Genomic DNA, 11,740 nt, shown 5'->3' with positions numbered 1-11,740 from the left:
ATTTAAAGCACAGGAAAGTAGAGAGATGGACACTTGAGGGTAACCCATCATTTTTTACCAAATGGTAATGAGGTGTAGTGATGATTCGCGAACTTGAAGTGACGTGTTTCCGTCACTCGTTCACTCCATGTCAATCAAAAACAAATTATCCTACAGCCTCGTTCCCAGGGTATGACTCTTTCAGGAAACATAGGTTGAACTTTCACAAAACAAATCGAAAGAGGATAAATTACACTTATCCTCTGGTGATAAAAGAGAATAGAATTCGCTCTACGACGCCGTAGAGCATACACTATCAATGACCCATTCACGTAAGAAAACATTCAAACGCAAATGAAGTGAGATTGTGACATTACTGCTAGAAGCTATAAGCTAGATGCAGTAACCCTTACCATATGACGCGTTTTAGTAAACACAACATTCATGCTGCACGATTTTGTTTCGCGTGACATTGTCTTCGTGTCACGTCATCCGTCTTTTCATCTTTTTGAGTCGTGCAGAAACGCGCATCTTTTTATCAAGTTTTATTCGCTGCTCAAAATAACGCTATATATACGTGCTGACAGAAAAGTTAACATATTCACAAAACAAATTTACCTAATGCTTAAAAGGATCAAAGGTTACACTTAAATATTTTTGTGATGAAATAGAATTCGCGCTACGAAGCCTGAGAGCACGAACCATCAATGACACAATTCCCATGAAAAAATAAAACATTCAAAGGCACATTATTGAACGCTTATTTGAAGAAGAAAAACTATCAATGACCCATTCACGCAAGAAAACATTGAAAGGCAAATTAAGTGAAATTGTGACAATACTGATAGCAGCTATGAGTTACATGTAGTTAAAGTTAAAAATTATAACGCTCACCATGTGACGTGTTGAAGTTAACACCACATCCACAGTACGTTTTTGTGTCGCGTCACGTCACCTCGTGTCACGTCATCTGTTTTTCATCTTTTTGAGTCGAGCAGAAACACGAAGTGCTCGGGCGTATCTTTCTCTCAAATTCTATCCGCTGCTCAAAAATAACGCTATACGTGCTGACAGAAAAGTACAGATATTTACAAAACAAATTTACTTAATGCTAAAAGGGTTCAAAGGTAATACACTAACCGGTAAATATAAATATTTTTGTGGTGAAAACTGAATAGCGCTACGACACCTGAGAGCAGGAACCATCAATGACGCAGCTCATGTGGAAAAATAAACATTCGAACGCAAAAGAAATGAGATTGCATTACTTTGTTGGACACTTATTTAGAAAAAAAAATGCGAAGGTCGGCACTTCATCGGATTACCAAATTACCATGAGGTTGCTCGAAGAGCCTTTGATTTAAAGGGGGGTTGGGCAATTTTTTCTGGGCGAAATAATTTTTTCACCATCAGGTTACGCAAGATTTTTTTATTTTTTTTTTCCGTGGCTCGCCTTGCACGATTTTTTTTCGTCGTTTCTTTCTGTACAGGAATTTTTTTTTGGAAATTGCCCAACCCATGATTTACATCAGTAGCAAAGAATACAAAACTCTCTTTTGGAGATCACGCGAATTTAAATTTTGACTTAGCCAACTTTTCGCTTGACGATAATTCACGAGTATAGATCTTTATAAGATAAAATCAAAACAATTTTATTGGCTCTTAATTAATAAAATGTACACTAATTTGCCGGCTGGTCCTACACGTTGGACTAAGTCAATAAATCCCATTAACTCGATGTGGAAAGAGATTTTTTTGTCAGGTCGGAGGTCGTGTAAAGAAAATAAACTACGAGAATTTAATTTCAAATTTATTCACAGAATCATCGTCACTAGAAAAGAACTTTACCGATTTAAAATCAAAAATGATGGTAATTGTATTTATTGTGGTGAAGCAGACTCCATTGATCACAGCTTTATAAATTGCCAGTTCACTCGGTCCTTCTATCAGAAGGTATTGCATTGGTTTAAAGGAGAAGTTCACTCCAGAATGGCCATTTATTTTCTTTACGCCAATAAAAAGTTTATACAAAGATATGTTATTCACCAAAATTTCAGCCTCCAACGTGGGCTATAATCCTACGAAATCTTTCTTTGAAGTAGCCCAAAACTCGACAACTGAACGCCGCCATTTTGGAGCCTGGTAATGTATGCGTGACGTCAAAGAGCTCAGCCTGAAGTTTAGCGGGAAAATTTTAATAGTCGAAACTCCTTGTTTCTTTGTAGTGGCGTTTGTTTGTCAAAATACAAATGAGATACAAAAATCTTTTCGCCGTCTTTCAATATCTAAAAGAAAAATTACTCAATAAGAATGGGTAGGGACGAAAAATACTGCCAAAGCGAACACAAATATTTGTGTGTTCCGAAAGCTATACGGGAGACGGCTTTGAAGAAGATCACAGATACAGTCTCCTACGTGAAAATACCCACACACAAAAAAGAAAGAGCCAGACGCAATACCAACCAATGATGCGTTTATGTTATTTCACTTTTTAGTTGATTTCAGGGAGGACTTGTAATCAACCAGAGAAACTCTTCTTGATCAAATATTAGATCACAACTCCCAAAGTGAACTTTATGTCATTTTTGTAGTTGACTGACTGAGCTAGAAATGTTTGAATTATTTCATTTTAGATCAAGCAAAACTTTAACTTAACTTATAACTTGTTTGTATCTTTTTCTCTGTCTTTTTCTCCTTCTATATTTATTTACATGTACAACCCAGTCATTGCATCCAACATTTTTAACAACTTAGCCCGTTTTGTTATTTCTATTCTGAGAAGTGTTGTTGCCAATTTAAGTCAATTTTTGTTCATGCTGTAATTATTTGCCGTCGTCGTATTTGCTCGATTAAACGCGGGTCACCGATTAAACTCCGGCTTCGTATTAATAAACGTCGGGTCAAAAATGCTAACTTTTAAATAAACGCCGGGGACGTTTGATCGAGGTCCCGGCGTTTATTTGCGGTCGAGCAAACAAGTAAATATATTCTCTTAAATAGCACTGCTACGACAAACTGGTACGGTTTGCTTCTTTGGTAATTTTTTTATAATGTTCAAGGAAAGTCCGACGTAAAATAACTAGGATGGATGCTGTAAACAAACTGAAACAGCAATGTTCGCGTTCGTTTTGTCATGACTAAGGCACTGTTGTTTATAACAGTGAACGTTTATAACTGCGGAGGACGTTGGCGACATTGCCGTTTATGGACTCATTGGTTGTTTATGTTCTGGAGTTCGGTTTGTAACAAATCTTGATTGCAACATGCACGTGCCGTATGCAATACTGTTACTTTGGTAAAAAATCATCCTCAGAGACCCAAGAGCAATTTGTCTGCCGGGACGACGAGAAAAATCGTGGTTCTCGGGACTGAAAAAATTACAGAAAATTGCACTTCGTTAATAAACACCGGACCCCGCCAAGTTTGAAATAAACGCCGGAGGTGTTTGATTTGAGAAAACACGGTAAGCAAAATGACTAACCTCCATTCTTTCCTTATTCTTTCGCCTCCTTTCGCTTGCATGTCGTTTGAAGGGAGTTACGGAAGGAGATTTCTTAAAAATGGTTTATAGTTGCGTCTGGCTTTTTCTATTTTTTGTGGGTATTTCCACGCAGGAGACTGCATCTCTGATCTACTTTGAAGCAGTCTTCCACATAGTTTTCGGAACACACAAATATTTTTGTCTGCTTTTGAGTAATTGTTCTTTTAAATATCGGAAGACGGTGAAAATAAACACCTCTTTTGTATTTCTTGGAGCTCTGTGTGAGCAAAATGGTGCTGCACAAACAGGCATTTTGACAAACAAAAGCCAATACAAAGAAATAAGGAGTTTCGAGTATTAAAATTTTCCCGCTAAACTTCAGGCTGAGCTCTTTGACGTCACGCATACATTACCAGCTCCAAGATGGCGGCGTTCAGTTGTCAAGTTTTGGGCTACTTCAAAGAAAGATTTCGTAGGGTTATAGCGCCCGTTGGAGGCTGAAATTTTGGTGAATAACATATCTTTGTATAAACTTTTTATTGGCGTAAAGAAAATAAATGGCCATTCTGGAGTGAACTTCTCCTTTAACACAACTCACAATTCTACGTTCAGTCTTACCACTGAGGAAATTCTGTTTGGTATTCCAACCACATCCACTACATTTCGTAAAAAAATAAGCTATACTATCATGTTTCTGCGTTATTACATTTACAAAAGAAAACTCCAGAATGATTCATTGTTACTTCCGGACTTTATTAATAAAATTATCTATAAATACAATTTAATAGAGAAATTAATGTAATGAATTACTTCGCTTATTACCTTATTCTCTTCCCCCTCCCTGCCCACACCATTGTAATTGTAACATTTCTTTATTTTGGCTTCATTTAAGTTAAGTAATTAATAAATAAGTTAATTTAAGTAATGCATTGTAACTCGAGGAATTATAATTTTATTAGTTAATTTCAATTTTCTGTAGAAGGAGCGCACTGACATTTATTTATTTTTTCTTATTTGTTATTTGTTAATTGTATTTATGTAGTGCCTTTGTTGTAAATAAAGTATTCATTCAATGCAAAAAAAAAAAAAAAAAAATCACCAGACAGTAGTTTTTGGATTAATTCAGTTTTTCTTCTCTGTAGAAACACAAAAGTTCTACAAGGCACTCAGTCAGGTTGGAACTGATTTCAGTCTCATGGGGCCACTTTTTCCCAGCAGAAAAAGAAGAGAGCTTAAGGTTTGTGCTTTTAAAAATGTGAACCTGTTACCACATTGCAGCTCCGTTGTCTTGTGGATCTATTCCCTTTCTATTCCCAGGATTTGCCCTCCATCTCTCTCCGGCAAGTGCCATACCCCTCTCCCTCCCCTCCCCTCCCTCGTTCTTCTCTCTCCCGTCTTTCGTCCCTTCTCCCCCACCCCACTAGTCTCCTATGACTGGAAGGTTGCGTGACGAGCCAAAATAACGTTTGCGAAAGAGGCACCCTAGTGCTTCATCGATATTGAGTGCTTATTTAAATTTATTTCTTTTCAGGCCAAATTTAAACGTGAAGAGAAGCTGCACAGAGGCCTCGTGGAAAAAGCGCTTCGTAAGCATCTAGTCTTGATAATGTTCTATAAAAATCTGTTTGCTGTAACAATATTCAACACTTCATCGTGTGAGTCATATTTAGTTTTGATGTGTTTTTCTTCCTGCAGGCCTCCGCAATCCCATTGATGTGGAGTTGTTTACTCCTAAAGTGGACGGAGAAGAAATAGACGATGACGTGTCAAGCACGGACAAAACCACTTCGACACCTCCTGCGCAAGAAGAGTAAAACCATCTTAAAACCAGTTCATGTACCTTGTTGTGTCCGAACAATGTCTTCAAACAATGAACCAACCCGCGGTGTTCGGTGGGGATGCTTAGCAACGTGACGTGTATCCCGATGCTGACGTGGTAACTTCTGATTGGTCGATTAGAATCGGGAACTCTTCGTAAACGTCACCTGTTCTCCAAGACAGTCGCGTCTCACGAGAAACAAACGTTGCCGTATGTTCGAACATTATAATGCATGGTGAAGTGCAAAGAACAATCATCCAGACAAGCAGTCGAGGTGCTGTGCACTTCCGAACTGGGGCTGACTTGTCTGTTTTGTAGCTGAGATGTGTAGCAATTGTTCCAAAACAACTTCGTGGAAGAGCCCCGCTATCACAAAAAGTACTTTGGCAAACACCCGTACTTCAAAATGAGTATTTTCAGGTCACATCCCGCAATAGTTAATGATTAACAAACTCTTAATATTAATCGGATATTATTGTTTCCAATAATTGCCTGGTCCAACCACTACTTACTTGGCCACCCTAATGAAATTGTAAATTGACTCAACAAAATGATTGAACGTAACATTTAATAAATTGGTGTAAAAAAAAGTGGCCATGGTCACATCACCGCGATTTCCTAGTTTAATTTTTTTCCTTTGTAAAGTTAGTCAGGGTTTTATTTACCTACTTTAGGTGAATGAAGGTAATATACGTATTAAACAAGGGAATTCAAGGGAGTGAAAACTGTAGTTGACAATTTAAAGTTTCACTAAGGCCCAGAATTTCCGAATTGTAAAGGCGAGTTAACTGGAAATTCTAATTTTCGACACATAAAAGAAAAGATGTAAACCTTTTTCGAGTTCAATGCTCACAACCAGGTCGAAAAGAAGCTATCTTCCACCGATCTTGCACAACCACATGGTGCAGCTCTGACCTGGCGAAATGTTTATTAGCTGATCACGCACTTTATGTGCACTATCCAAAACTCATTTTAACAAAATTGAGTTGCAAGCTGAGATTGTCATGTCACGCAGCAACGGCTTGTCACGCAACGTTGTGAGAAGTAGAGGATAGTTTGTACTTTTCTTGCAACTCGCTACGCAACATTTTGTTGGTTACAACTGATGGGGCGCTACGCTTGGAAATGTTTTAGCAACTGATAACGTCGCCTGGTGAATGCTTAAGGAGGCTCGATGTAGTTTTTTTAGCCGAAGGGTGGTTGTTTTGAAAATTAAAATTATCTAGGAAGCCAATGTTCGATTTTTGCCAAAATACACCATAATGATCAAATATGACCAAATTTTAATTTTTTACTCGTCACTTTGTCACAAAGGTTACCATAGCAACCATTGACGTTTTCTTTTGTTCTCAAACAAGCTTGGTTTTCTCGAAATCTAGACTGACACTTGGTATTCATTTTTTGATATGTTCAAGTACAGTAGATTTACTACCTGTGCTCAAAATGTTAGGAAAATCTGTAAGAGCGTTTTAGAGAAAATCAAGAATGACGTTTTTGGTATTTTCTTATAATTTCTTACAATCGGCAGTCGATATATTTTAACAAATTAAATCAAAAAGTCTTTCGCTTTTGGTTAATGGTCTTTGATGGTGTAAGTATTTATATTTCAGTGAGAGAAACTGTGCTCAAATAATACGAAACAATTTTAAGGCGCCTATTTTATATTAAAACGGTGTTTTCTGAAAATTTCATTCTTGATTTACTTGAAAACGCTCTTACAGATTTTTCTAAAATTTCGTCAACAGTTAATCAATCTACTAAACTTTAACATATCAAAAAATAAACACCAAGTGTCAGTCTAGATTTCGAGAAAATCAAGCTTGTTTGAGAACAAAAGAAAACGTCAATCGTTGCTATGGTAACCGTTGTGACTAAGTGACGGGTAAAAAATTAAAATTTGGTCACATTTGATCATTATGGTGTATTTTGGCAAAAATCGAACTTTGGCTTCCTAGGTAATTTTAATTTTCAAAACAACCACCCTTCGGCTAAAAAAACTACATCGAGCCTCCTTAATCAGCCGATCACGCACTCTACGAGCACTTTCCTCTCATTCCTCCAAAACTCGACTTCTCATCAGTACTTAATCTCACCTGGGGAGCTCAACGAGCAATGGTTTTATTGGAATATTATGATTATTCTTAGTCAATCCACCTGATAAATTTACCTCGGTAAATTTTCCCGAAGTTATTGGAGAAAATATGGAGAACTTACTTTCCCCAGGGGCACCTTGTACTATTTGTTCATGACCATAAATTATCAAGAAGCTCACAGAGCTTAGAACAGGGCCTAAGTGCGACCGCTAAGTATAAGGACTCAACTCATAGTTATATGGCCTAGCTTGTTTCACTGACTGAATAATGTGTTTCTCATTGTCTTTCTCCAAGCTTAAAATATACTGTCCTTTATCTCCATACAAATCTTACTCTTCGAAATACTAGCTATTCCTAGCAGTACGCGGCAAGTTTGTCACATTTGAAGTTATTATATGGCCTAGCTCCCACGAGTCTTCTTAGCTCAGTGGTACAGTGTCCGACTGGTGTGTGTCCTTTATTCCCATACATATCTGAGGGCCTGAATGAGGTTTAGTGTTTGTGGAGAAAATACTGTTAAGTGTTTGGAGGGTTTTATCGTGAAAAACCCATGGTTTTAGAGTTCTTGAATAAAATCATTCAAAAACTTTAGTCGCGACTTCGTCGCTCAAGTCTAGAGTCGACTTGTAGCAAGTCTAGATGAATACGACACCAACTCAGAGAGCGATGTGAACATACATTACTTGCAAAAAAAATTCGGACGTTTATTTTTCGGACACTTATTAGGTCTTATTAGCTCATTTCGGACAAATTTCGGACAAAAATTTCGGACACTGCTGAAACATAGCTAAAGTAATTTTACGCCTACAAAACATGAATTTGACTAAAACAATATCTGTAAAACTGATAGTTTTATTGCACCCTCAAGGTTCAACAGGTACACCGAAAGGAAAATAACAAAAATTCTACCAAGCCTTTACGGACCTTTATGTATCTCAAGCACCACCGAGAAGTCCGATACTATAAATTCATTTTGTATTTTAACTTTACCTTCTTGCCTAAGTGGTTTGCACATACATTTGATCACGCGATGCAACAGTTTTTGACCTGTCGTTTCTTAGTGAAGGCTCTTGCAGTACAAGCCTTATCTTCCTCAGAACAAGACTTATCTTCCCCAGAACAAGCCTTACGTTTCCCAATGAGGACTCTTGCAGAACAAGCTTTATATTCTCCAAAGGCCTCGCTAGAAGGCAAGGTTGTCTTCACGCGCCATTTGTCTTCTTTATTGTCATAGCATTCAACTGAGTACTCGTCATTTCTCAAATAATCAGGACATTCACCTAGTACATACAGTGTACCATCAACACACGCAATACTACCACGGTAGCGAGGAACTGTTAAACTTGCTATAAAGCACCATTCGTTTGTCATCTCATTATACACTTCGCAGCTTCTTAGTGATCTATCATATGTTCCAGTTCCACCAGCGATATAAACCTTTTCATTTGCAGCCGCACCAAAAGCATTACTTCTCGCCTGTTTTATCGCAGTTATCTCTTCCCATGTGTTACTTACAGTGTCAAATCTTGCAGCGTCATTTAACGGAATTTGCCGAGATAAGCTACCTCTATAACCACCAACAAAATAAATGTATTTGTTGAAGGCCACGGCACACACTCCATCTTTTCCCACCAAAAACGACAATGGTAGAATTTTCCATGAGTGTGATTCAAAGTTGTACTTCAAAAATCTGGGTTCGCCAACAAGTCTCATGTCGCTCCACACAGCAAAGATCTCGTCACCGGCCCAAACAATACTGGCTATACCATAACACCGATAGATTTCATCGCGGTCTCTATCTAGCTCCAGTAATTCAGAACCATCAGCCCATTCTAATGAAACCCAATTGTCAAAAATAGGATCATATCGCCCCGGGGGGGGGGGGGGGGGCACCCGGTATATTTTTGGGTGGGGGTGTGCCGCTGGGAATTTGAAGCCCTTACCCTATACCAGACCATGTTCAGTTGATTTTTGCAACCCTATACTAGACTAGACACTGAAAATCCCTACCCTATCCCAGACTTGCATTTTGTTAGAACTGTATCATTATCAGTGTTTTAATGGAAAACCATCTGTGTACAACGATGCCGCGATGATTTTATTTACGTTTAGGAAAGCCTCTTTCTCTTCCGAGTTTCTGGACTATATTCGTCATACCGTTGATCGGTTTCCCGGCAAATGCTACCCTTTTCTAGACCAAAACTCTCTGATTTCTATACCCTATCCCAGACTAAACTGATTGAAAACCATACCCTTCACAGCGGCACATACCTATATAGCTCATGTATGGGAGTGCCCCCCCCCCCCGGGCATATCGCTCTGCCCCACTGAGATCATACGAAATGGCATAGAGTTTGCCATCACAAGATGTCACCTTTTGACGATAATTCGAATCCGGTAGCTGATACCAGTGATCTTCATCAGGAATATAACATACCACGGTCTTGTCTATATAGGCTACTAAAACATTTGACCCAAATATTTTTCTTGGTGATTTCGGCGATGGAGGATCGTAGTAAGTTGATCTATCAATCCAATTCATGGCTTGCGTCACGCGATTCATACATGACTCATTTTGCTGCACGAGATCGTTGGTCACGAGTTCCTTCAGTAAAAAGTCACGCGATGCAAATATTAGTCGAACGTGACGAAAAAGTTCCTCAAATTTCCCATGTCTCTTTTCCTGGTCTTTTGCTATCCATCCAAGGATGATGCTAAAGACGTCTTCTTCCGCGTTAATGACAATTTCGTCACTTGAAATCCATTCTTCGACTTCCTGACTCGTCAGATTCAAAAACTCCTCTGATTTGGCCACAATGACAAAGTTTGATTGTATGAATGTTTTGGCTCTGGCTGCAAGCTCGTCACACCGATATGTTTCTGCAAAATCATACATAGAAATACAATTTGAAGTGGTCATGCTGCGCTCTAGAAATCTCCCGGCAATTGCCTTCAGTTGTGGAAGAAATAAATAATCTCCTGCCATGATCAGCTCTTCGGCATTTTTTTCGCTCAATATCTGAACATCGCCAGTGTAAATAAATCTCAGAATTTCTGTCATGAGCAATTCAGTCAAATTTTCCAGACGAACAACACCCTCTCTGTTTTCTTTCATGTCACTTTCCAGCAACTTTTCAAAGAAAGGACTCGCTTCTGACAAAACACGTCTGTGAGCCTTGAACTCTTTTCCATCTTTGGCAAGTAATGTGATATCACAGGCAGACCACCCTATGTGTTCGTGGTTAATAATTGCTGACATAAGGTCATGTTGAAATCAATGGCGTATATAGAAGATATATAGAGAAACATTACGTCGGCTTCGATTTAACACAAAATATAAAATTTACTCTAAATGATTCAATAAAAGTTAAGATGAAATGCTGAATGTGTCTTGTGTCGTGTTTTTTTGCCGCCCCGAGCCCTTTAAGACGTTTATTTTGCGAGATCATTTAGCGACCGTTAGAAGAGAGAGAGAAGAGAGAACAGTTCCAGCTTGAATTAGACAAGGTCGCGACCGCCGGCGGTAAAGCTGCCTGCCTTGTTCTCTCTTCTCTCTCTCTTCTAACGGTCGCTAAATGATCTCGCAAAATAAACGTCTTAAAGGGCTCGGGGCGGCAAAAAAACACGACACAAGACACATTCAGCATTTCATCTTAACTTTTATTGAATCATTTAGAGTAAACTTTATATTTTGTAGTAAATCGACGCCGACGTAATGTTTCTCTATATATCTTCTATATGCGCCATTTTCAACATGACCTTATGTCAACAATTATTAACCACGAACACATAGGGTGGTCTGCCTGTGGTGATATCGAAAGGACCCAACCGACTTTCCATACTACGATTGATCGATACATGTACTTCTCCTCTTAGCTAGCAGTTTATATGTTCATATTTTCCTGAGAATTCAAGACAAATTATAGCAGTGTATCGAAGCGTAATCAAGCGCAATCGTAATCGCACGTAATTTGCGAAAAAGCGGAAACGTCGATTTTGAATATTTGATATGGCGATCAGCCAATGCTTGTTGGTACCGAAAAACGAAAACCACGAAATTGACAATTCAGAAGTACACAACAAAATGCCAAAACGATCAATCAATCGCAGACTGTTCAGACGACAGAAAACGATAGGTAAAAGTGCCAAGAGCCTGAATTTCTTTTGACGACTCGATTTCGAAAAGCACTGCGTGTAGACCCCCTTCGCAGCCGTTGCGTGACATACAAAAATTCGTGCTTTTGCGACAAGTCACAACAGTGAACTAAAATTAGACCTAAGAGTTTCGAGTCGATTGGAGTGTACTTTTTCCCAAATCGTGCCTTGAAAAACAAATTATTTTACTGTTTGAGAAAACTTAACACGCTA

The 11,740-nt window shown here is 38.6% G+C and overlaps 2 protein-coding genes across 2 annotated transcripts; one reads left to right on the top strand and one right to left on the bottom strand.

Annotated features, from left to right (window-relative positions):
* The first annotated feature begins 6 nt into the window (after window positions 1-6).
* Window positions 7-5,893, top strand: LOC144652667 (uncharacterized). The gene is made up of 4 exons (XM_078512742.1): window positions 7-39; window positions 4,603-4,697; window positions 4,992-5,046; window positions 5,156-5,893. The coding sequence occupies exons 2-4, from the start codon at window positions 4,656-4,658 to the stop codon at window positions 5,272-5,274; spliced, it is 216 nt and encodes a 71-aa protein (XP_078368868.1). The 5' UTR covers window positions 7-39; window positions 4,603-4,655; the 3' UTR covers window positions 5,275-5,893.
* A 2,502-nt stretch (window positions 5,894-8,395) lies between these two features.
* On the bottom strand, window positions 8,396-10,631 carry LOC144647953 (kelch-like protein 25). Its single transcript, XM_078507621.1, has 2 exons — window positions 9,691-10,631; window positions 8,396-9,242 (listed from the first exon to the last, which is right to left on the bottom strand). Exons 1-2 carry the CDS (start codon window positions 10,629-10,631, stop codon window positions 8,396-8,398), a joined length of 1,788 nt encoding a protein of 595 aa, XP_078363747.1.
* Between the last annotated feature and the right edge of the window lie 1,109 nt (window positions 10,632-11,740).

Source organism: Oculina patagonica, chromosome 4, assembly GCF_052425735.1.
Source record: "Oculina patagonica isolate OP01 chromosome 4, crgOcupat, whole genome shotgun sequence".
NCBI lineage: Eukaryota > Metazoa > Cnidaria > Anthozoa > Scleractinia > Oculinidae > Oculina > Oculina patagonica.
This window is presented reverse-complemented; position numbering and strand designations above follow the sequence as displayed.